Source organism: Papio anubis, chromosome 20 (assembly GCF_008728515.1).
Source record: "Papio anubis isolate 15944 chromosome 20, Panubis1.0, whole genome shotgun sequence".
In the NCBI taxonomy this organism is placed as follows: domain Eukaryota; kingdom Metazoa; phylum Chordata; class Mammalia; order Primates; family Cercopithecidae; genus Papio; species Papio anubis.
This window is the reverse complement of record NC_044995.1, coordinates 176,245-198,784: the sequence shown is the minus strand read 5'-3', so window position 1 is coordinate 198,784 and position 22,540 is coordinate 176,245. Positions and strand designations below refer to the sequence as shown.

Here is a 22,540-nt window from a genome sequence, read left to right as displayed (position 1 = left end):
GGAGACAGAATTAGAGAGAGAACAGAGGCTCTGAAAGGAGGTGGGTGGGGAGACAAAGACCAAGAAAGAGGAAGTGGGAAGAGACCCTGAAAAGAGAGAAATCCAGAGGGTACTGGGGCAGACAGAGACCCCAAGAGAGTGGTGAGATAGATCCGGGAGACAAAACATATTAGGATCAAAAGTATGGTTTTATTTCCTATGGCTATAGGCACCAAGGCTTGCTAGATTCTTAATATCCTGTTCATGCAAGCTAGGAGAGTGTCTGACATATCCCAGCCAATCCGCATTATCTTGAATGCTGTTAATCTCACCAATGAGAATCTATTTCTAACATTTCATTATGTCAATTAGCCAAACCGCTGGTGCTGATGGGCGATAAAGAGAGACGAAGCACTTGTAATAGCTGCCTCCAGAGGGTGGACTTTCTGATTAAGTGCTCGCTGACCAGAGCTGCAATGTGAATGTCTAGTTAGGCAATTGACTGCCCCTAGAGGGTAGATTGAACCGCCTAACTTACAGATAATATCCATCCTGTCTACAAGAAGGCATTTTTGAAACAAAGCCATCAAAACAGAGAGAGGAGAAGAAACCGGCCTTTTGGGTCCTCAGGGAGCAGAAACCCAATCTCCTTGCCAGTGAGAGAGCAAATTTGCATACATGAATAATTAAGTGGAAAGAACGCTCTGGGAATCAAAGTGGAAGATGCGGAAAACAGGCCTCCCGTAGAACTACAACTCCCAGGAGGCCTTGCCACTACCGCGAGGAACAGCGCCCAAAGTCACGCGAAGATGCAGTTTCTCCGTATCCGCAGGCTTTTTTCGCTGGCGCCATTACTTGAGTTCTCCTCCCGCGTTGCCGCATTACCCTCTCGAATGAGCTGTCCCTGGGGTTTCCAAGGTAACCGCGCAGGAGGGCTGATCTCATTAGGCGGAAGGCGAAACCCGGAAGTGACGCTCTTACCGGACGTCAGCAGTGAGAGGGTTCGAAGATGGCGGCGCGCAAGGGTCGGCGGCACACGTGTGAAACCGGGGAACCTATGGAAGCCGAGTCTGGCGACACGAGTTCCGAGGGCCCGGCCCAGGTCTACCTGCCCGGCCGGGGACCGCCGCTACGCGAAGGAGAGGAACTGGTCATGGACGAGGAGGCCTACGTGCTCTACCACCGAGCGCAGACTGGTAGGGCTGAGTCCGGACTCCAGGGTCCTGAGGTGGCTAATCCCCAGCCTTTAACCTGAGAGGTGCTCGGGAAGAGAAGGCTGGGGTCCAAGAGAGGATTTCACACCGGAGGCGGTTGATCCATGAGGGAGACGGGGACTGAGCTCTCACTGTCCCGTCTTAACTCGTAAACCCCTCCTTCCATCCCCAGGCGCCCCCTGTCTCAGCTTTGACATAGTCCGGGATCACCTGGGAGACAACAGGACAGAGCTTCCTCTTACACTTTACTTGTGTGCTGGGACCCAGGCTGAGAGCGCCCAGAGCAACAGGTAAAACCCGAGGCGTTTCCAGGACCAGGAGGCTCAGTTTCCAGCCCCTTCCTCAGGACCCAGGAGTTAGGGCTTCCAGTTTCTGTCTCTCGCAGACCCAGGAGTCTGGGTTTCCAGCCTCTCTCCTTCCTAAGAATCGTGGCATCTAGTGCGTAACTCACCCCACAATTTCCCCCAGACTGATGATTCTTCGTATGCACAATCTGCATGGGACGAAGCCCCCACCCTCAGAGGGCAGTGATGAAGAAGAGGAGGAGGAAGATGAAGAGGATGAGGAAGAGCGGAAGCCTCAGCTGGAGCTGGCCATGTTGCCCCACTATGGTGGCATCAACCGAGTTCGGGTAGGTGTGGTCCCAGGAACCTGCTCTGTGTACTCTGAAACACACCCGACCCGACCCCTGTGTCCCTAACTCCCAACACATCCTCATGTCCTTTTTTTTTTTTTTTTTTCGTTTTTGAGACCGACTCTTGCTCTGTCACCCAGGCTGGAGTGCAGTGGCACAATCTCGGCTCACTGCAACCTCCGCCTCCCAAGTAGCTGGGATTACAGGCACACGCCACCACACCTGGTTAATTTTTGCATTTTTAGTAGAGACAGTGTTTGGCCATGTTGGCCAGGATGGTCTTGAACTCCTGGCCTCAGGTGATCCGCCCGCCTCGGCCTCCCAAAGTGCTGGGATTACAGGCTTGAGCTACCGTGCCCGGCCTTTTTTTTTTGAGATGGAGTGTCTCTCTGTTGCCCAGGCTGGAGTGCAGTGGTGTGATCTTGACTCACTGCAACCTCTTTTTCCCAGGTTCAAGCGATTCTCCTGCCTTGGCCTCCCAAGTAGCTGGGACTACAGGCGCCTGCCACCACACCTTTATAATTTTTTGTTTTTTGGGTTTTTTTTTTTTGAGACGAAGTCTTGCTTTGTCACCCAGACTGGAGGGCAATGGCGTGATCTCGGCTCACTGCAAACTCCGCCCCCCAGATTCAAGCGATTCTACTGCCTCAGCCTCCTGAGTAGCTGGAATTACAGGCACATGCCACCATGCCTGGCTAATTTTTGTATTTTTAGTAGAGACGGGGTTTCACCATGTTGGTCAGGCTGGTCTCGAACTCCTGACCTCGTGATCCGCCTGCTTTGGCCTCCCAAAGTGCTGAGATTACAGGCGTGAGCCACTGCGTCCGGCCAATTTTTTGCATTTTTAGTAGAGAAGAGGTTTCACCGTGTTGGCTAGGCTGGTCTCAAACTCCTGACCTCAAGTGATCCTCATGCCTCAGGCTTCCAAAGTCAGGGTATGTTTTATGTTCTTCACTTTTCTCTTTGGTAACATAGTGAGTTACAGAACTTATCTGATGGGGCTGGCATGAGGTCAAATGAAATAACATATAGTGCCTAGAATAGCACCTGGTTGTATGTAATAGGAGGTATGTATTTTCTGTTACCATTCAGGAACTATTTTTGGTTGTGGCTGTTTGTTTTGTTTTTGAGTCAGGGTTTCACTCCCATTGCCCAGGCTGGAGTGCAATGGCATGACCTCGGTTCACTGCAACCTCTGCCTTCCAGGGTCAAGTGATTATCCTGCCTCAGCCTCCCAGGTAGCTGGGACCACAAGTGCACACCACCGCGCCCGGCTATTTTTTGTATTTTTAGTAGAGACGGAGTCTCATCATGTTGGCCAGGCCGGTCTTGAACTCCTGAACTCAAGTGATCTGCCCACCTTGGCCTCCCAAAATGCTAGGAGTATAGGCATGAGGCACTGTGCCCAGCCTGTTTATTTGTTTTTTTGCTTCAAAGCTAAAACATCTTCTGATCAGGTAGACTTGTAAATAGAATGATATGGTATGTGAAGAGCACTTAGAGCAGTACTTGATTTATAGCTGGGACTGTCTGTTTCCATGAAATTATTTTTGCTATGTTTCAGTACTGTTCTAGATGCAGAGGATTTAGCAGCAAGCAAAAGGTCTGCGGCTCCATGAACTTACACACTAGTCGGGGAAGGGAATGAGATGAAACTAAGTAAATGTGTACCATGTCCAAAGGTGTTAACTATCCTGGAAAAAATTCAAAGGAAGCAGGGGAAGAGGGTTAGGGTGCTCCAGGAGTGGGTTGCTATTTTTAAACAGTGTGGTGAGGAAGTATTCAGTCATAAAATGCCATTTGAGTAGATATTCACAGGTAGTGGGGCAGTGAACCCTGGACAAGAATTTGCAGGCAAGGAAAACACAAGTTCAAAGGCTCTGGAGTGAGCTTGGCATGTTTGAAGAGTTTCAAGCGAAGCTGGGGAGTCCAGTCTGTCTGGAGCAGAATGAACAAGGAGGGACAGTGACACAATTTGGGGGGCGGGCACAGAGAAGACATTGTTCAGAGCCTTGTTGGCCACTTTAAGTACTCCAGCTTTTAACTGGGAGACATTGGAGGGTTCCGGGCAGAGGAAAGACAGGGTCTGGCTTTTGTTTTAAAGTGATCCCTCTGGCTGCTGTTTTAAATATCAATTGCAGAGAGGCAAGGGTAGGAGGAAAGAATCCTGTGGGAAGACTTATAGTATTCAGGGCAAGGATGACATCAGCAGTAGTGTGACAGCAATAAAGATCATGAGAAGGGGGTTGGAAGTGAGGGGTTTTTTTTGTTTTTTTTTTTTTTTGAGACGGAATCTCACTTTTGTCACCCAGGCTGGAGTGCAATGGCACAATCTTGGCTTATTACAACCTCTGACTCCTGGGTTCAAGCGATTCTCCTGCCTCGGCCTCCTAAGTAGCTGGGATTACAGCCACCCACCAGCACGCCTGGCTAACTTTTGCATTTTTAGTAGAGATGGGGTTTCACCATGCTGGCCAGGCTGGTCTTGAACTCCTGACCTCAGGTGATCCGCCCTCCTCGGCCTCCCAAAGTGCTGGGATTACAGGCGTGAACCTTTGCGCCCAGCCCTGGAAGTGAGCATTCTTAGTGTAGCCAGCGTAGGTGCTGGGCATGAGGAAGAAGGGACAAGACAAGAATGAGTCCTGTAGTTTTGGGCCTGAGGTGGAGAGGGAGCAGTTGCAGGTGGCGATTAGGAGCTTGACATTGGTTAAGTTTGAATGCTCAAGCTGGCATAGTGGCTCACACCTGTAATCCCAGCACTTTGGGAAGCCAGTGCAGAAGGATGACTTGAGACCAGGAGTTCCAGACCAGCCTGGGTGATAAAGTGAGAGCCTGTCTCTGCAAATAAAATTTTTTTTTTTTTTTTTTTTTTTTAATGAGACACAGTCTCGCTCTGTCACCCAGGCTGGAGTGCTGTGGCGCGATCTCAGCTTACTGCAAACTCTGCCTCCTGGGTTCACGGCATTCTCCTGCCTCAGCCTCCAGAGTAGCTGAGACTACAGGCGCCCGCCACCACGTCTGGCTAATTTTTTGCATTTTTAGTAGAGATGGGGTTTCACGGTGTTAACCAGGATGGTCTCGAACTCCTGACCTCGTGATCCGCCTGCCTCAGCCTCCCAAAGTGCTGGGATTACAGGTGTGAGCCACCGTGCCCGGCCTACAAAAAAATACATTTTTAAAGCCAGATGTGGTGGTGCTCACCCATAGTCCCAACTACCTGGGAGACTGAGGTGGGAGGATCACTTGAGCCCAGGAGGTTGAGGCTGCAGTGAGCCGTGATGGCATCACTGCACTCCATCCTGGGCAGCAGAGCTGGACCCTGTCTCAAAAACAAAAAAGTTTGAACGGTCAGTGCAGTAGGAGTCTGGAGCCCAGGAGAGATGTCAGGGCTAGGGGTACTAGAAACCTTGTGGCTAGACTGGGTCTCCTGGTGAACACACACAGACGCAAGGAGATCCAAGGACTGAGCCTTGTGGCCTTCCAGCATTTAGAGGGTTACCAAGACCAGGAGCCTGAACACCCTCCCAAGGACTGGCAGGAATTGCAGCCTCAGCTCCCAGGCATCTTGGGGCTCTATCCTCCCACCTCAACTCCCCGCTCCGCCCACTCCCACCCCGCTGTGGAGAACTGTCCCGGTTACCATGCTGGTTTTTGCAGGTTATGATTTTCTTCCCACAGAGGTTTCTAGGAGCTGTAGTTCCAGGCCTCGGAGATCTGAGGAACCGCGCTTCTGGTTCTCTGGGATATGGGGAGCTTGTGGTCAGTGCCCCAATCCTCCTCTCCGCTCATTTCACATCACCCTTCCTCCCCCGGCTCTTCTGCAGGTGTCGTGGCTGGGTGAGGAGCCCGTGGCTGGGGTGTGGTCAGAGAAGGGCCACGTGGAGGTGTTTGCGCTGCGGCGGCTTCTGCAGGTGGTGGAGGACCCCCAGGCCCTGGCAGCCTTCCTCCGGGACGAGCAGGCCCAAATGAAGCCCATCTTCTCCTTTGCTGGGCACATGGGCGAGGGCTTTGCCCTTGACTGGTCCCCCCGGGTGCCCGGTGAGTCCCTGGGGTGTTGAGGAGTTCCCGGGAGGTGGGGCAAGCAGGCTCCGCAGCAAGGGGCGGGGCGCTTAGACTCCAGGGAGGGGGGCGAGCTGCGGCCAGGTGGGGCGAGGTCATTTCCTGACTCCCTTCCCCAGGTCGCCTGCTGACCGGTGACTGTCAAAAGAACATCCACCTCTGGACACCTACGGACGGCGGCTCCTGGCACGTGGACCAGCGGCCATTCGTGGGCCACACGCGCTCTGTGGAGGACCTGCAGTGGTCACCGACCGAGAACACGGTGAGGGTGGGCGGGGGTCTGGTCGTCTAGTTCTGATGGAGTTCATGCCAGGGACCTAGACTCCTAGGTCTGAGGGAAAAGAGGGCTGGGAGCCTGACGGAGACTTAGTTTCCAGGCCAAGTGCTAGTAAGGGGGACAGTGGAAGAGAGAGTAGCCCACCGCTGCCGGGCATCGGGACCACTCAGACTCCGCCTCCCCCAGGTGTTCGCCTCCTGCTCAGCTGATGCCTCCATCCGCATCTGGGACATCCGGGCAGCCCCCAGCAAGGCCTGCATGCTCACCACGGCCACCGCCCATGATGGGGACGTCAATGTCATCAGCTGGAGCCGCCGGGAGCCCTTCCTGCTCAGTGGCGGGGATGACGGGGCCCTCAAGATCTGGGACCTTCGGCAGTTCAAGGTATTTTCCCAGCCTGCCCCCGGGGTCTAGAGAAGCTTGCTCCCAGCAGCCCTGGGATTTGTAGGATCCTCCCTCCTTGAGTGGTTTTATTCAGCAGAGCTGGAGAGCCCTTAGAACTAGACACCCGCCTCTTCAGGGTACAGAGGAGGAAACAGGCTCAGCAAGAGGAAGGGTGGTGCGTCTCCACTCTTGGAGTCACTCACTCCACCAGGGGAACAGCTGACAAGAAATGGAGGGGCTAGGGCTGCAGAGACCAGAACTCTCACCTGCCTGTGGGCAGAAGTACAGCCATCTGTACAGCCAGTGCTGAAAGCTTCAGAGAGTGGTAGATTTATAGATGCAACTGAGAATCGGGGCCCAGCCTGCTCGTTGTAGGAGAGGACTGAGGCACAGAAAGGACAGGAGCCGCTGTGACATGACAGCCAAGCTAGGGGTTGACACTGTGGAGCTGGGAGGGTCCCCGCGCAGGAGGAGTTGCAGTGTCTGGCATCCCTCTGGACAAAGCCACAGCTTTGTGTGGCTCTGCCTTCCTGGGCTGCCATGATGTCATCCTTTTTCCCCTCCAGTTTGATCGTTTCTATAGCATCAGCCCTGGGGAAGAGGCTGGAGATGGATTCCAGCCTCCCAGGCCCACCAGGTCACACAGGGCCCAGCTTGTTGACCATTGGAACTTCAGAGCCGCTTCTCCTAATGAGAGAGACGCCAGTTGAGCGGAGCCTTTGCTGTAGTGAAAGTGCTGTCATTCTTAGTCTTTCTCTGGGTCGGCTTCCGGGGATTGTGCTTCTGCCTCCTTTCAGGCCTTTGTAGAATCTGCCGGGAGAGCTCTGGGAGAGCCATGCCCTCCGTTTTTTGTTTTTTTTTTTTTTTTTTTTTGAGACGGAGTTTTGCTCTTGCTGCCTAGGCTGGAGTGCAATGGCGCGATCTTGGCTCACCACAACCTCCCCCTCCTGGGTTCAAGCCATTCTCCTGCCTCAGCCTCCCGAGTAGCTGGGATTACAGGCGTGCACCACCACGCCTGGCTAATTTTGTATTTTTAGTAGAGACGGGGTTTCACTATGCTGGCCAGGCTGGTCTCCAACTCCTGACCTCAGGTGATCCACCCACCTCAGCCTCCCAAAGTACTGGGATTACAGGCGTGAACCACCGCGCCCAGCCCATGCCGACCTTTTACAGGGAAGGAAACAGGCAGGCAGAGGGAAGAGCAGCTGTGACCTGAGCTGGGAGGGGCTTCTTTGCAAGTCAATCCCAATTCCCAGCAACCCCTGGGCTGGTCAGCCTTCTTAGCAGCCAGAATTACCCTGTGTCCCTTTTCTGGACTGTGGGCTTGTGAGGGCTTAAGAGGTGGGGCCCTGGCTGAACCCTGAGGCTCGAGAGGGGTTGGGGGTTCTGCCTGGGTCCCCCCGAGGAGTCAGGCTGAGGCATTCAGAGCCCACCACTCCCATCCTGTCCTTCTAGTCTGGCTCCCCAGTGGCCACCTTCAAGCAGCACGTGGCCCCCGTGACCTCCGTCGAGTGGCACCCCCAGGACAGCGGGGTCTTTGCAGCCTCGGGTGCAGACCACCAGATCACACAGTGGGACCTGGCAGTGGAGCGGGACCCTGAGGCAGGCGACGTGGAGGCTGATCCCGGACTGGCCGACCTCCCGCAGCAGCTGCTGTTCGTGCACCAGGGCGAGACTGAGCTGAAGGAGCTGCACTGGCACCCGCAGTGCCCGGGGCTCCTGGTCAGCACGGCGCTGTCGGGCTTCACCGTCTTCCGCACTATCAGCGTCTGAGGCATCCCACTGGCCCTGCTTTTGCTTCCTGCTTGGAAACTGAAGTCGAACTGGGCCCCCCGGAAGGGGTTCATTCGGGTCTGTTGACTGGGACTGGCTGGCCTCTGGGTTCATTCGGGTCTGTTGACTGGGACTGGCTGGCCTCTGGGCGGCCATGATGGATTCTGTTTGATGTGGTGTTCTCTAGAAGGCCTGGGTCTGATCCAGTGACTCCTCTCACCAAAGAACTTGGTTTAACCAGGGCTCTGTAAGACCACTCCCACCCAGAGACTTGTGTGGCCTGGTGTGGCCTGTGTGTCGATGGATTCCTTCCTGTCAGCTGTCACCCATTTGACCTGTGCCCCAGAACCCAGTTTTTTGTTTGAGACGGAGTCTTGGTCTGTCGCCCAGGCTGGAGTGCAGTGACATGATCTTGGCTCACTGCAAGCTCTGCCTCCTGGGTTCAAGTGATTCTCTTGACTCAGTCTTCCGGGTAGCTGGGATTACAGGCATGTGCCACCACACCCTGTTCATTTTTCTATTTTTAGTAGAGACGGGGTTTCACCATGTTGGCCAGGCTGGTCTCAAACTCTTGATCTCAAGTGATCTGCCCACCCCGGCCTCCCAGAGTGCTGGGATTACAGGCGTGAGCCACCGCGTCCCGTTTTGACTGCTGGTTCCCAGCAGGAAACTCGGGGGATATACAATGGCTGCATCAAATTTGAGGTGTGGGTTCTTCCAACACAATTTGCTTCTGCCCCTTGTCTTCCTGCCAGCTGGGTTTGACCAGGATTTCCCCGTGTGGGGGCTACATGCGACCCCCTCCCCTCCTCCCTGACCTAGAAGCTGGTGCTGTGTCGGGAGGAAGGTCAGGGCTCCTGAGCAGCAATAAAGGACCAGGAAGAGGCCTGAGGTGCGTGTGAGACTCTGGTCCTTTGGCCACAGCCCTGTGAGGAAACTGGGGGGAGTTTGGGGGTGGGGAGGAATTTGGTGCCCGCTGCCCCCAGGCCGCTAGGCTAGGGGAGGCCACTGGGAGTCCAGTGCAACCCTCCCTCCGCCCACTGGGTGCTGCCACGTTCTACCTTCTCTAAGTGTCCGTTCATCTGGAACTCACTCGAGCTGTGACAGGGGCCTTACCCCTGCCCCCCACCAGCTGATGAAGGCTTCATCTCAGGGAACTCAGGAGCGCCCATTTCTCCTTCAGTCCTTCTCCCCTTTATCACGTTTCTTTCTTTGTGTCCCCCTCTTTCAGAGTCTCGTGTCCCCCACTGTCAGTTTCCCTGCCCCCCCAGTTGCTGTCTCCTCCGCCGCTGTCTCCTGTCCAGCCTGCCTGGGCTGTGGCCCAGCCGCTCTGCCTGGCCGGCCTCCCTGGCTCCCCCTCTGCGGCTCTCAGCAAGCCCCACCCCCGGCCCCCCTCCATCCAGCCTCTGATCCGTCTGTGGACTCCGAGGTCGGGTGCCTGTCACACGGCCCCTGGGACCAAGGACAGACTACAGCCCCTTGGCACCCACAGAGGCTTCCCCTCAGCCCTAACCAAGGAGCCCCCAGCGGAGGGCATGGGGGTGGGCCGCCCCACCAGGTATGTGCCTCCACGCAAGGCCCCGCTGAGCCATCCCCTCCTGCTCTGCTGCATCGTCCCCATCCACCTCTCCCCCAGCATCCCTGTCCTCAGCGTGGCCCCCTCAAGGAGGTCCTGTCTTTCCATCAGCGACAGGCTCAGCGCCAGGAGAATCTACCCCCAGGTTCAGTGCCTCCACCTCTCACCCCATCCCCATGTTATGCATTTTCTCACTGGCTTCCATCCTTTCAAACAAAGCCTCTCTCTCTCTCTCTCTCTGTCTCTTTCTCTCTCTTTCCCCCGCTTCTCTGTCTCTCCCATCTCTCTGCCTCTCTGTGTCTTCACAATTTCATCTCCCCATGTCGCCGTTTCTTAAAACATTTCTTTTCTCTTTTTCATTTTCCCAATTGCCTTGTCTACCTCTGTCTCCTCTGTCTCCCTCCATCTAGGTCTCTGTCCCCCCCTCTCTCTGGGTGTCTGCCCCCCTCTGTCTCAGAGTCTCTGTCCTGTCACCGTCTAAGTCCCTTTCTCTCTGGGTCTCTGTCCTTTCTCAAGGTCTCTGTCCCTTTCCCTCTGGATCTCTGTCCCTTTGCTTCTGGGTCCCTGTCCTGCTTGGTCCCTGTACTTTTTCTCGGGGCACCCTCTCAACACCCCTCCTCCTTCCCATCTCTGCATGTCCTTGTCTTTCTGCAGTCTCTGCTTTCCAACCTGCCATCCAGCCCCCACTGGTAGGTGGGGAGCAGCGGGGAACACCCCTGGTTTTGGAAGAGTGAGAGTGTTTATTTGGGTGGGTAAGGGTGGGGCCTGGGGGTGGGGCTTCTTGGCCTCAGATTAGACAGTGACTTTGACACGAAGTTGAAGCACCTTAAGCCCTGTATGTCCTTTATATGGAAACATTAAGCTGCTCTTGCAGGTCAGGTGGAGGATCCCTTTCCCTCCCGCCCTGCTTTTGCCAGGGGAGGGGGGTGCCCCGAGCCTGAGTCACAGCCAGCCTGGGAGCTGGGCCATATTGGCCACAGACAGCCCCCTGGTGAAGGTCCCCGTCGGCTTTGGGAAATAGACGTGGGTCTGCCTCACGGGGCTGAGGTGGGACTGGAGGATTTCAAGGGCAGAGCTCTGGGAAGGAAAGAAAGGCTTAGGACCCAACCGGCATTCTCCCTGGCACTGCGGGGACCTGGCCAGCTCGTGGCGTTCCCTGAGCCTGTTCCCCAGCTGTGAAAGGGGGTGATGATCTTCACCTCCCAGCATCCTGAGCGGCCAAGGTGAGCAGTGGGGTCTGAGAGTCCAGTGGGGGCTGCGGGCATGTCGGGAGCTCACTGCGAGGCCTCGCCTGTACTAGGTGTGTTTGAAACCAGAGTGCACTTGGGAAGACAGTGGTTTGGCACTCGGGCAGTGGCTCCCAGGAGGCCTGGGTGGGAGGCTAGGTTTTGCCACTCCTCTCCCCACTGGCTGAGAGACCTGTCACAAGGGACTAACCTGAGCCTCAGCTGGCTTTTCTGTGGAAAGCCACGTCCCTTCATCAAAGGGCTTTGGTGAGAGATGGGCAAGTTGGGGTGAGAGGTCCAGGCTGGGGACTGGGGAGCACAGGTCAGTGTCAGTGCCCATCTCCTCCCCAGCCCATGGGGGTGGTTCCCGAGGGTGGAGCCAGTGCAGGCTGGGGATCCCCAGGCTGGGGAGGGCTGCAGGTGTAGACGCTGCATCCTGATGTTGCCCTCCAGACTGCCCCCTTGAGCAACAAGCCTATTTCCCCTTTTTGGGAGAACAGTCTCTAACATGCAGGGTTGTCAAGGGTGAGACAGAGTCAAGGTTGGGGTACATTGTGGGCGCCGGACACAGCCAGGCTGGTCCCCTCTCACCTCAGCCTCAGCTTTGCCTCTGTCAAGTGGGCCTAATGAACCCCAGCGAATGGCAGGGCTGCCCCGGTGGTTGTGGGAAGCAGGTGCAGGGCTTTGGGAGACCCAGTTGGTGCCAAACTTGACGTTGTCTCATGGTCTTCTTTTCAAATGGAGTGTGCCAGGCCCTGCCAAGAAACCCCTGAGGATCCCCAGGTTCCAGCACACATTATTGAACCCCTGGTATGGTTTGTCCTGATCCAGCCAGTTCCTGGGAAGTTCCCAGCACAGGGCCACGTGTTCGGTAACCTTGCAGCGAACCCTGAGGGCGATGAGGGGTGCAGGTCCATACCTAGCCCTTTCCTTTCCTCCACCCTGACAGACTGCTGCCATTCCCTCCATTTCTTTGCTTCATTTATTTTTTATTATTTATTTATTTTTTAGAGACAGGGTTTTGCTGTCTTCCCCAGGCTGGTTCTCAAACCCCTGGCCTCACGCGTTCCTCCTGAGTTGGACTCCCAAAGTACTAGGATTACAGGTGTGAGGCACTGCATCTGCCCTCTGTTTTTTTTTTAAAGAGATGGGGTCTCACTGTGTTGCCCAGGCTGCAGTGCAGTGGTACCATCATAGCTCACTGCAGCCTTGAACTCTGGGTTCAAGTGATCCCCTACCTCAGCCTTCAGAGTAGCTGCATCACCATGGCTGGATAATTTTTGTTTTTAAGATAGGATCTTGCTGTGTTCCCCAAGCTGGTTTCAGACTCCCGGTTTCAAACAATCTTCCCACCTTGGCCTCCCAAAGTGCTGGGATCACAGGTGGGAGCCACCATGCCCAGCTCCCCCAGGCCTCCTGCCTTTCACAGATGAGAGAGCTGAGGCTCAGGAAAGGATGTGACCTGTTGTCAGTCACACACCTAGTAAATGGCTGAGCAAACTGAGTCTCTGGAAAAGGAAGCCAGGGATCCCAGGGGACATGGTAGGTGAGCAACTAAGCCAGGATCAGGCCCTTATCCAGAAGGCCCTTCCTGGTCTTTTAAGAAGTCCCAATTTCCCCACCTTAGAATTGAGGAAACCGAGACTCAGAAGGAGTTGCCAAAGATCAGAGGGTCAGGCATGAGCCCATTTCATTTATTTTACAATAGCTTCATTGAAATCTAATTCACATCGCATATCATACACTCATTACGGTGTACAATTCAATGGCTTTTAGTATATTCACAATTGTGCAGCCATCACAATTATTATTTATTTTTTTGAGATGAAGTTTTGCTTTGTTGCCCAAGCTGGAGTGCACTGGTGCAATCTCAGCTCACTGCAACCTCCACCTCCTGAGTTCAAGTGATTCTCCCTCCTCAGCCTCCTGAGTAGCTGGGATTAAAGGCACGCGCCACCATGCCCGGCTAATTTTTGTATTTTTAGTGGAGACGGGGTTTCACCATACTGGCCAGGCTGGTCTCGAAGTCCTGACCTCAAGTGGTCTGCCCACCTTGGCCTCCCAAAATGCTGGGATCACAGGTTGGGAGCCACCATGCCTAGCTCCCCCAGACCTCCTGCCTTTCACAGATGAGAGAGCTGAGGCTCAGGAAAGGATGTGGCTTGTCGTCAGTCACACACTTAGTAATATGGCTGAGCAAACTGAGTCTCTGGAAAAGGAAGCCAGAGATCCCAAGGGACATGGTGGGTGAGCAACTAAGCCAAGATCGGGCCCTTATCCGTATGATAAGAAGGCCTTTTCTGGTCTTTTAAGAAGTCCCAATTTCCCCACCTTAGAATTGAGGAAACCGAGACTCAGAAGGAGTTGCCAAAGATCAGAGGGTCAGGCATGAGCCCATTTCATTTATTTTATAATAGCTTCATTGAAATCTAATTCACATCTCATATCATACACTCATTACAGGGTACAATTCAGTGGCTTTTCATATATTCACAATTGTGCAGCCATCACAATTTTTTTTTTTTTTTTTTTGAAACGGAATCTTGCTTTGTCGCCCAAGCTGGAGTACAGTTGCGCGATCTTGGCTCACTGCAACCTCTGTCTCCCAGGTTCAAGTGATTCTCCTGCCTCAGCCTCCCGAGTAGCTGGCATTACAGGGGCGTGTGCCTGTAATCACCACACCCGGCTAATTTTTGTATTTTTAGTGGATACAGGGTTTCACCATGTTGCCGAGGCTGGTCTCAAACTCCTGACCTCAAGTGATCTGCCCACCTTGGTCTCCCAAAGTCCTGGGATTACAGGTGCCAGCCACCGCGCCCGGCCAGCATAATGTTTTCAAGGTTTATCCATGTTGTTGCATCTATCAATACTTCATTTGTCTTTATTGTAAAATACTATTCATTGGATGAATATGCCACATTTTATTTATTCATTAGTTGGTTGATACTTGGGTTTCCACCTTTTGGCTATTATGAGTAATGCTGCTGTGAACATTTGTGTACAAGTTTTTGCATCTGTTTTCATTTCTCTTGGGTACATAAGTATGAGTGGAATTGCTGGGTGATGTGGTAATTCTATGTGTAACCATTTAAGTAACTGCCAGACTGCTTCCTACAGCAGCTGCAAGTTTTCATTCCCCCCAGCAGTGTATGAGGGTGCCAATTTCTCCACATTCTTGCCAACACTTGTTTTTTTTTTATTACAGCCATTCTGAGTGGGTGCAAAATGGTATTCCTCTGTGGTTTTGATTTGCATTTCTCTGATGACTGATGATGTTGAGCATCTTTTCATATGTTTATTAGCCATTTGTATGCCTTCTTTGGAGAAATGTCTATACAGATCCTTTGCCCACTTTTTTTGTGCCTCAGCCTCCGGAGTAGCTGGGACTACAGATGTGCACCACCAGGCCCGGCTAATTTTTGGATTTTTAATAGAGATGGGATTTTGCCATGTTGGCCAGGCTGGTCTCAAACTCCTGAGCTCAAGTGATCCAGCTTCCTCGGCCTCCCAAAGTGTTAGGATTACAGGCGCGAGCTGCTGCGCCTGGCCCCCTTTGCCCACTTTTAAATTGGGTTATTTGGGCTGGGCACCAGCCAACATGGTGAAACCCTGTCTCTGCTAAAAATACAAAAATTAGTTGGGATGGTGGCGTGAGCTGTAATTCCAGATACTCAGGAGGCTGAGGCAAGAGAATCTCTTGAACCCGGGAGGCAGAGGTTGCAGTGAGCTGAGATTGCACCGCTGCACTCCAGCCTGGGCGACTGAGACTGTGTGTGAAACAAAAAAAGGTTGGCGGGGGGCGGTTATTTATCTTTTCATTATTGAGTTGCAAGGGCTCTTTATATAGGCTAGATACAAGTTCCTCATCAGGTATATGATTTGCAACTACAGTATCTTCTCCCATTCGTGGGTTGTCTTTTCCCTTTCTTAAAAAATTTTTTTGAGACACAGTCTCGCTCTGTCGCCCAGGCTGGAGTGCAGTGGTGCAATCATAACTCACTGCAGCCTCCAACTCCCGGGTTTAAGCCATCCTCCCACCTCAGCCTTCCAAGTAACTAGGACTACAGGTTTGCATTACCACATCTGGCTAATTTTTAATTTTTTGTAGAGCAGGCCCCTTGCTATGTTGTCCAGGCTGGTCATGAACTCCTGGGCTCAAGTGATCCTCCTGCCTCAGCCTCTCAAAGCGCTAGGATACAGGTGTGTACCACCTCACCTGGCCTCTCTTCACTTTCTTGACAGTGTCTTTGGGAGCACAAAAGTTTTTCAGTTCTGGCCGGGTGCAGTGGCTCACGCCTGTAATCCCAGTACTTTAGAAAGCCAAGGTGGGAGGATCACTTGAGGTCAGGAGTTCAAGACCAGCCTGGCCAACATGGTGAAACCCCATCTCTACTAAAAATACAAAAATTAGCCAGGCGTGGTGGTACGTGCCTGTAATCGGGAGGCTGAGGCAGGAGAACCCAGGAGACAGAGATTGCAGCGAGCCAAGATTGCGCTACTGCACTCCAGTCTGGGTGACAAAGTGAGAGTCCGTCTCAAAAAAAAAAAAAAAGTTATTTAGTTCTGATGCAATTCAATTGATGTAATTTTTTCCTTTTGTTACTTTGCGAGCCTGTTTTTCAACCACAGTCAACCTCAGAGCCCTGAGGCATCTCTCCATGCTGAGAACCAGTTACACCTTACAGTTAGGAGCATGGACTCTGGAGCTGGATGGCTAGCGTTTAAATCCCAGTTTACTTAGCTGTGGTCTTGGGGAAGTTACTTAAACTTTCTGTGCTTCAGTTTCCTCATCTAGAAAATGGGGATAATGATGTCTGCCTCATAGGCTTGCTCTGAGGCTCAAATATGTAAATTCATGTAAAGTGCTTACAACAACCTCCAAACTGTATAAACAGTATAATTGATAGAACACAAATTATTAACAGTACATAGATTTAGCACTGTATAAATGCATGCTGTAATTATTGTGGCACTTGTTAAAAAATCGTTATTGTTACAATATTTTCTGTTGTTGTTATACAAGTATCTTCTATAGTATCATTGCTGTTTATGCTGCATCTTCCAACTTGGAAGGGGAGTATGGGCCAGGTGGGGTAGCTCAGGCCTGTAATCCCAGCACTTTGGGAGGTTGAAGAGGGAAGATCGCTTGAGGCCAGGAGGTCAAAACCAGCCTGAGCAACATAGTGAGGCCCCTGTCTCTATAAAACAAAAATTAAATTAATAAAACATTTTTAAAAAGAGGTGGCTGGCCGGGCGCAGTGGCTCACGCTTGTAATCCCAGCACTTTGGGAGTCCGAAGCGGACGAATGACGAGGTCAGGAGATCAAGACCATCTTAGCCAACATGGTGAAACCCCTTCTCTACTAAATTACAAAAACTGGCCGGGCACGGTGGCTCGAGCCTGTAATCCCAGCACTTTGGGAGGCCGAGACGGGCGGATCACGAGGTCAGGAGATCGAGACCATCTTGGCTAACACAGTGAAACCCCGTCTCTACTAAAAAAATACAAAAAACTAGCCGGGCGAGGTGGTGGGCGCCTGTAGTCCCAGCTACTTGGGAGGCTGAGGCAGGAGAATGGCGTAAACCTGGGAGGCGGAGCTTGCAGTGAGCTAAGATTCGGCCACTGCACTCCAGCCTGGGCGACAGAGCGAGACTCTGTCTCAACAACAACAAAAAAATCACAAAAACTTAGCTGGGCGCGGTGGCGCGGGCCTGTAATCCCAGTTACATAGGAGGCTGAAGCAGGTGAATCACTTGAACCCGGGAAGCAGAGGTTGCAGGGAGCTGAGGTTGCAGTGAGCTAAGACTGCGCCACTGCACTGCAGCCTGGCGACAGAGCAAGACTACGTCTCAAAAAAAAAAAAAAAAAAAATTACCCAGGCGTGGTGATGTGCGCCTGTAGTCCCAGCTACTCAGGAGGCTGAGACAGGAGAATCGCTTAAACTTGGGACGCGGAAGTTGCAGTGAGCCAGGATCGTGCCACTGCACTCCAGCTTGGGCGACAGAGCGAGACTCTTTCCTCCCCCCCCCCAAAAAAAAACACAAAAAGTATAGTTCCACCTATTTGACAGATGAGGTCACTAAGCACCACCGGGGAGCATGCTTGGCCGATGAGCTCACCTATTCCTGGTGCCCCTGACGTTTCTACCGGTTTCTTGTCCCAGCAGGTTGGGGGCGCCTGCCCCCCACTAGTCCAAGTGGAGGGGGTCCCTCCGCCCAATGGGCCTGGCCAGGGCCCTACGCCGCCTCAGCGGCGCCCTGGATTCGGGAGACAGCCGGGCGGGCGATGAAGAGGAGGCCGGGCCCGGGTTGTGCCGCAACGGGTGGGTGCCAGCGCGGGTGCAGTCACCGGTGGGCCGGCGCCGCGGTCGCTTCGTCAAGAAGGACGGGCACTGCAATGTGCGCTTCGTGAACCTGGGTGGCCAGGGCGCGCGCTACCTGAGCGACCTGTTCACCACGTGCGTGGACGTGCGCTGGCGCTGGATGTGCCTGCTCTTCTCCTGCTCCTTCCTCGCCTCCTGGCTGCTCTTCGGCCTGGCCTTCTGGCTCATAGCCTCGCTGCACGGCGACCTGGCCGCCCCGCCACCGCCTGCGCCCTGCTTCTCACACGTGGCCAGCTTCCTGGCCGCCTTCCTCTTCGCGCTGGAGACACAGACGTCCATCGGCTACGGCGTGCGCAGCGTCACCGAGGAGTGCCCGGCCGCTGTGGCCGCCGTGGTGCTGCAGTGCATCGCCGGCTGCGTGCTCGACGCCTTCGTCGTGGGTGCTGTCATGGCCAAGATGGCCAAACCCAAGAAGCGCAACGAGACGCTGGTCTTCAGCGAGAACGCCGTCGTGGCGCTGCGCGACCACCGCCTCTGCCTCATGTGGCGGGTCGGCAACCTGCGTCGCAGCCACCTGGTCGAGGCCCACGTGCGTGCCCAGCTGCTGCAGGTGCGGACCTCCGGAGCCCTGGGGGATTGGGGGAGATGTAGGCCCGAGGGTGAGGGGCATGCGGTCCTGGAGGGAGCGTGGACTACAACTCCCAGCAGCCTCTCAGGCCTGTGGCTTGCGAATGGGTCACACTGGGCAGTTGGGGATGTAAACCCAAGAGAGAGGTCTGTGATCAGCTCTTCCTGGAAACCTGGACTTGGGACATACAGAGCTTCCTGTGGCTTGAGGATGGGCTGCCTGTGGGTAGACCCGAAAGGGCCACACCTGGGCCTGTCAAGGCCCTGGGCCGTAATTCCCAGAAGCCTCTGGGTCAAGGGACCTGCCCAAAGATGGGGTGGCCTCAGATGCAGCTTTGTAGGGTGGTGGTGGAGGGCCTGCGTGACCGTTCTATTACTCGGGTGTACAATTCCCACTGGACCCTGTGGCACAGACGGGGGCCTGTGACTTGAGGCTCCCGGGAGAAGCAGGCCCTGGAACGGGTGCAGTTCATCACTGTGGAGCATAGTTCTCCAGGCCTCTAGGTGTGGGGTCCTGCAGCATCTGTGGGGGAATTCATTCCCCAACTCAATGGCCCATCGTGTCCCACCAGCCTCCTGCCCTCTGAGAGCAGGGTGGGAGGTGGCAACAAAACGAAACTGCACCTCCCATTGGCCCCTGGGGTAATAGCTCCCTCCCGTGCCCTGAGGAAGGGGCCTTAGTGTTCCTAGAATTGTGGTCAAATTGCTCAAACATCTCCGTTCCCCAGAAACTCTGGGCCAGCAGCTGCCATTGCCCAAGTAAAGTGACTTTAGAACTCTGGGCTGAGGTTGGACTTGGAGAGGATCAGGGGTGGTGGGAGCTGCAACTCCCAGCCGCCTCTGGGGTTCCTCTACTTGGGGCTCCCAGAGACAGTTACAAGAGGAGGATAGGTGCCCACCTCCCACTTCTATCTCCTGCCTGATGCCTTGAGATGCCAGGATTCATGAATCGGAGGGACACTGGCTCTTGCAAAAGTCTGTGGGGCAGTGACTTGGCCTGGGAGGTGGCTATGGAACCAGCGGGTAGGTGGGGGGGAAATACCCACACCCCCACCAAGCTTGCTCACACAGAATGACATGGAAGGGTTTGCAGTTGCCCTGGCAGCTTGGATAGCTCAGGGGAGAGCCCAGGGATAAGCCTGAGGCAGTGGTGGGTACAGAATGTTGGACCTGTGTTGTCCTAACTCTCCCTTCTTGTCATCTGGTTTATCTTTCTCTGGCCACATACTAAAAACCATTTTTCTCTCCCCTTCCTTCTCCAATTCTCTGCTGGATGTCATTCTTATTTTCCGTTGTCGCTTCGATTTCATCTCTGTCTTGCTGATTTCTGTGTCTGTATGTCAATATCACTCTGTTCTTCTCTCCTCCTTCTCTTCCCCCGCCACACCCCTCTTCCCATTTTCTATCCCCAAACCCTGAGTCTCTTTCCTCTCTCTTCATCTCTGGGTCTCTGTCCCCCCTCCTCCCATCCTGGATCTCTGGCTTCCTCACTGGGTGCCCTCCCCTGCATCTCTCTGGGTTGCCGGCCCCATCTCTGGATCCGTGTTCTCACCCTCTCCTTCACTCCTGTGGTCTTTACCTCCTTCTTTCACTGAATCTCTTCCTCTCTCTCACTCCCTCTGTCTCTGCCCATCTCTGTGCTCCCTGCTCTCTGTCTTTGGCTCCTCGCCTCCCCCTGCAGCCCCGTGTGACCCCAGAGGGTGAGTACATCCCGCTCGACCACCAGGATGTGGATGTGGGCTTTGATGGAGGCACCGATCGTATCTTCCTCGTGTCCCCTATCACCATCGTCCATGAGATCGACTCTGCCAGTCCTCTGTATGAGCTAGGACGTGCCGAGCTGGCCAGGGCTGACTTCGAGCTGGTGGTCATTCTCGAGGGGATGGTTGAGGCCACAGCCATGACCACACAGTGTCGCTCGTCCTACCTCCCTGGTGAACTTCTCTGGGGCCATCGTTTTGAGCCAGTTCTCTTCCAGCGTGGCTCCCAGTATGAGGTCGACTATCGCCACTTCCACCGCACTTACGAGGTCCCAGGGACGCCGGTCTGCAGTGCTAAGGAGCTGGATGAACGGGCAGAGCAGGCTTCCCACAGCCTCAAATCAAGTTTCCCCGGCTCTCTGACTGCATTTTGTTATGAGAATGAACTTGCTCTGAGCTGCTGCCAGGAGGAAGATGAGGATGATGAGGCCGAGGAAGGGAATGGGGCGGAGACAGAAGATGGGGCTGCTAGCCCCCGAGTTCTTACACCAACCCTGGCGCTGACCCTGCCTCTGTGATGCAAACTGATGTAGCCTTCCCCATGTGTGCCCCCTTCCCCAAGGTAGCAAGATGGAGAGATAGGGCTCTCTCCTGGGATGGGGGCAGGTGTTCCTGAAGACCAACAGGCCTGCTGGGTAAATGACTAGGTGGGAAGGTTCTGCCATGTCTGGTGACCCACCATGGACATACTGGACCTTAATTTTAATTTCTCTGCTTCTGTGCTGTCTCCTGAGACCCCTTTATGAGCCTGATCCCTGAGTCTCACCAGAGTTCTGGATCACCCAAGAGGAAAAGACTGGTGGTTCTAGATCCCTCTATATGGGGGGATCTGGATTGTTGACCGGGGTGAGAAACCAATGTGGTATAGACTGCCTCTGGGGAAGCACGTTGGCTGTTCTTGAACAGCATCAGAGATCAAGAGTTTGTAGGTCTGGATTTACCTAAGCTTCAAGGGAGTGTTGCTTCTCAACTCAGCCAACTGAGTAGCAAATCATTTGTTCTAGACCACCTAAGGAGGGAAGGTTATGGAATGCCCCAAGTATGGAAGATCATCTTGATTGACCAAAGACAAAAAAGAAAAAAGAAAAAGAAAAAGATCTGTGGTTCCAGAAAGCTCATTAGTTGAAATTCCGTGAGTCTAGGTTGACCACAGAGGCGAGCACTGGTGATTCTGGGACAGGTTTGGCCTGGAGAGTTGAACTACTCCAGAAACTAAAGAGTAGTGTTTCTAGAATGCACAAAACGTTGTGGAGTCTGTGGGTTTGGAAAGACTAAAGTAACAGATTAGGAGTTCTTGATATTAGATAACGCCAACTTCTGGCTGTAGAGCACCCAACCAAGAGAGTAAGCAATGCTTCGAAAGGATCCACGGGGTGGGTTTTTTTTAAGTGCCATTCTAGAATGTCCAAAGGGAATCAGGATTCTGTGGCTCTAGACTGATCACAGAGTCAAGGAAGCAGTGGCAATTCTAGATGTCTGAGATTTTGCTGGTTCCAGCTTGGCCAATGGAGTTGAGAATCTCGATGATTCTAGATGACTTCTTGTGGTTCTGTAATGCCAAAAGGAATGAAGGCTCCAGGCATCCAGAGTTGTCCATTACCAAAGCCTGTAAGTTCTCATCACCTCCAGGTGGACTTCTTAGCAGTGCCAGGAGGTGGACTCGGGACTTGAGAAGCAACAATTCTGGGTTGACCCAGAAGTTGAAGGTTCAGGTGAGGCCCTGTAGGGCACAGGGCTAATTAGTGGACAAGGGAAGGGAGAGGCCCAGGGCTGGTGAGTCTAGAGTGCTCTGGAACCCTACACCTAGTGATGTGTGTCTATTTCTTTTTTTCTTTTCTTTTCTTTTTTTTTTTTTTTTTTTCTGAGACGGAGTCTTGCTCTGTCACCCAGGCCGGAGTGCAATGGTGTGATCTCAGCTCACTGCAACCTCCGCCTCCCGGCTTCAAGTGATTCTCCTGCCTCAGCCTCCCGAGTCACTGGGATTTACAGGCATGAGCCACTACGCCCGGCTACTTTTTGTACTTTTAGTAGAGACGGGGTTTCGCCATGTTGGCCAGGTTGGTCTCAAACTCTCGACCTCAGATGATCCACCCGCCTCAGCCTCCCAAAGAGCTGGAATTACAGGCATGAGCCACCATGCCCAGCCGTGTGTCTGTTTCTTAAAGATGTTATACATATGTATATTGTGTATATATATAAAATATAAATACAGATATCTATTTTTTTCCCCTGGTCCCTACAACAGGCTTAGAGATGGAGCACTAGCTAATTGGAATGAGGTCCTTTTCAAGGACCCCAGAAGCTTTGCTCTAAATCCCAATACCGCCTCAACTTACTGTGACACTTTGGACTCCTCTTTTTTTTTTTTTTTTTTTTTTTTTTGAGACGGAGTCTCGCTCTGTCGCCCAGGCTGGAGTGCAGTGGCCGGATCTCAGCTCACTGCAAGCTCCGCCTCCCGGGTTTACGCCATTCTCCTGCCTCAGCCTCCCGAGTAGCTGGGACTACAGGCGCCCGCCACCTCGCCCGGCTAGTTTTTTTGTATTTTTTAGTGGAGACGGGGTTTCACCATGTTAGCCCATGTTGGGATGGTCTCGATCTCCTGACCTCGTGATCCGCCCGTCTCGGCCTCCCAAAGTGCTGGGATTACAGGCTTGAGCCACTGCGCCCGGCCTGGACTCCTCTTCATGTCAGCTTCCCCATCTGTAAAA

General features: G+C 53.5%; 3 protein-coding genes and 1 long non-coding RNA gene across 4 annotated transcripts; 3 read left to right on the top strand and 1 right to left on the bottom strand.

The window, feature by feature from the left end:
* Positions 1-175: 175 nt before the first annotated feature.
* GRWD1 (glutamate rich WD repeat containing 1) lies at positions 176-9,211 on the top strand. Its single transcript, XM_003915825.5, has 7 exons — positions 176-1,175; positions 1,366-1,483; positions 1,662-1,824; positions 5,652-5,865; positions 6,006-6,148; positions 6,350-6,547; positions 8,003-9,211. Exons 1-7 carry the CDS (start codon positions 989-991, stop codon positions 8,318-8,320), a joined length of 1,341 nt encoding a protein of 446 aa, XP_003915874.1. The 5' UTR covers positions 176-988; the 3' UTR covers positions 8,321-9,211.
* A 105-nt stretch (positions 9,212-9,316) lies between these two features.
* LOC116271617 (extensin-like) lies at positions 9,317-12,160 on the top strand. The gene has a single exon (XM_031659087.1). The coding sequence runs from the start codon at positions 9,456-9,458 to the stop codon at positions 10,587-10,589; it is 1,134 nt and encodes a 377-aa protein (XP_031514947.1). The 5' UTR covers positions 9,317-9,455; the 3' UTR covers positions 10,590-12,160.
* Positions 12,161-16,895: 4,735 nt separating this feature from the next.
* KCNJ14 (potassium inwardly rectifying channel subfamily J member 14) lies at positions 16,896-21,197 on the top strand. Its single transcript, XM_031659086.1, has 2 exons — positions 16,896-18,055; positions 19,754-21,197. The coding sequence occupies exons 1-2, from the start codon at positions 17,342-17,344 to the stop codon at positions 20,348-20,350; spliced, it is 1,311 nt and encodes a 436-aa protein (XP_031514946.1). The 5' UTR covers positions 16,896-17,341; the 3' UTR covers positions 20,351-21,197.
* Positions 21,188-22,473, bottom strand: LOC116271616. The gene is made up of 2 exons (XR_004180219.1): positions 22,437-22,473; positions 21,188-21,552 (listed from the first exon to the last, which is right to left on the bottom strand). It is a non-coding gene; the product is annotated as an uncharacterized LOC116271616 (long non-coding RNA).
* Positions 22,474-22,540: the final 67 nt, after the last annotated feature.

Excerpts from the sequence above, each read along its gene's own strand:
- GRWD1 (XM_003915825.5), top strand. The coding sequence starts at position 989 with ATGGCGGCGCGCAAGGGTCGGCGGCACACGTGTGAAACCGGGGAACCT. Across the intron at positions 1,825-5,651 it reads GTGGCATCAACCGAGTTCGG|GTGTCGTGGCTGGGTGAGGA; the intron begins GTAGGTGTGGTC and ends GCTCTTCTGCAG. Across the intron at positions 5,866-6,005 it reads CTGGTCCCCCCGGGTGCCCG|GTCGCCTGCTGACCGGTGAC; the intron begins GTGAGTCCCTGG and ends TCCCTTCCCCAG.
- LOC116271617 (XM_031659087.1), top strand. The coding sequence starts at position 9,456 with ATGAAGGCTTCATCTCAGGGAACTCAGGAGCGCCCATTTCTCCTTCAG.
- KCNJ14 (XM_031659086.1), top strand. The coding sequence starts at position 17,342 with ATGGGCCTGGCCAGGGCCCTACGCCGCCTCAGCGGCGCCCTGGATTCG. Across the intron at positions 18,056-19,753 it reads TGCGTGCCCAGCTGCTGCAG|CCCCGTGTGACCCCAGAGGG; the intron begins GTGCGGACCTCC and ends CTCCCCCTGCAG.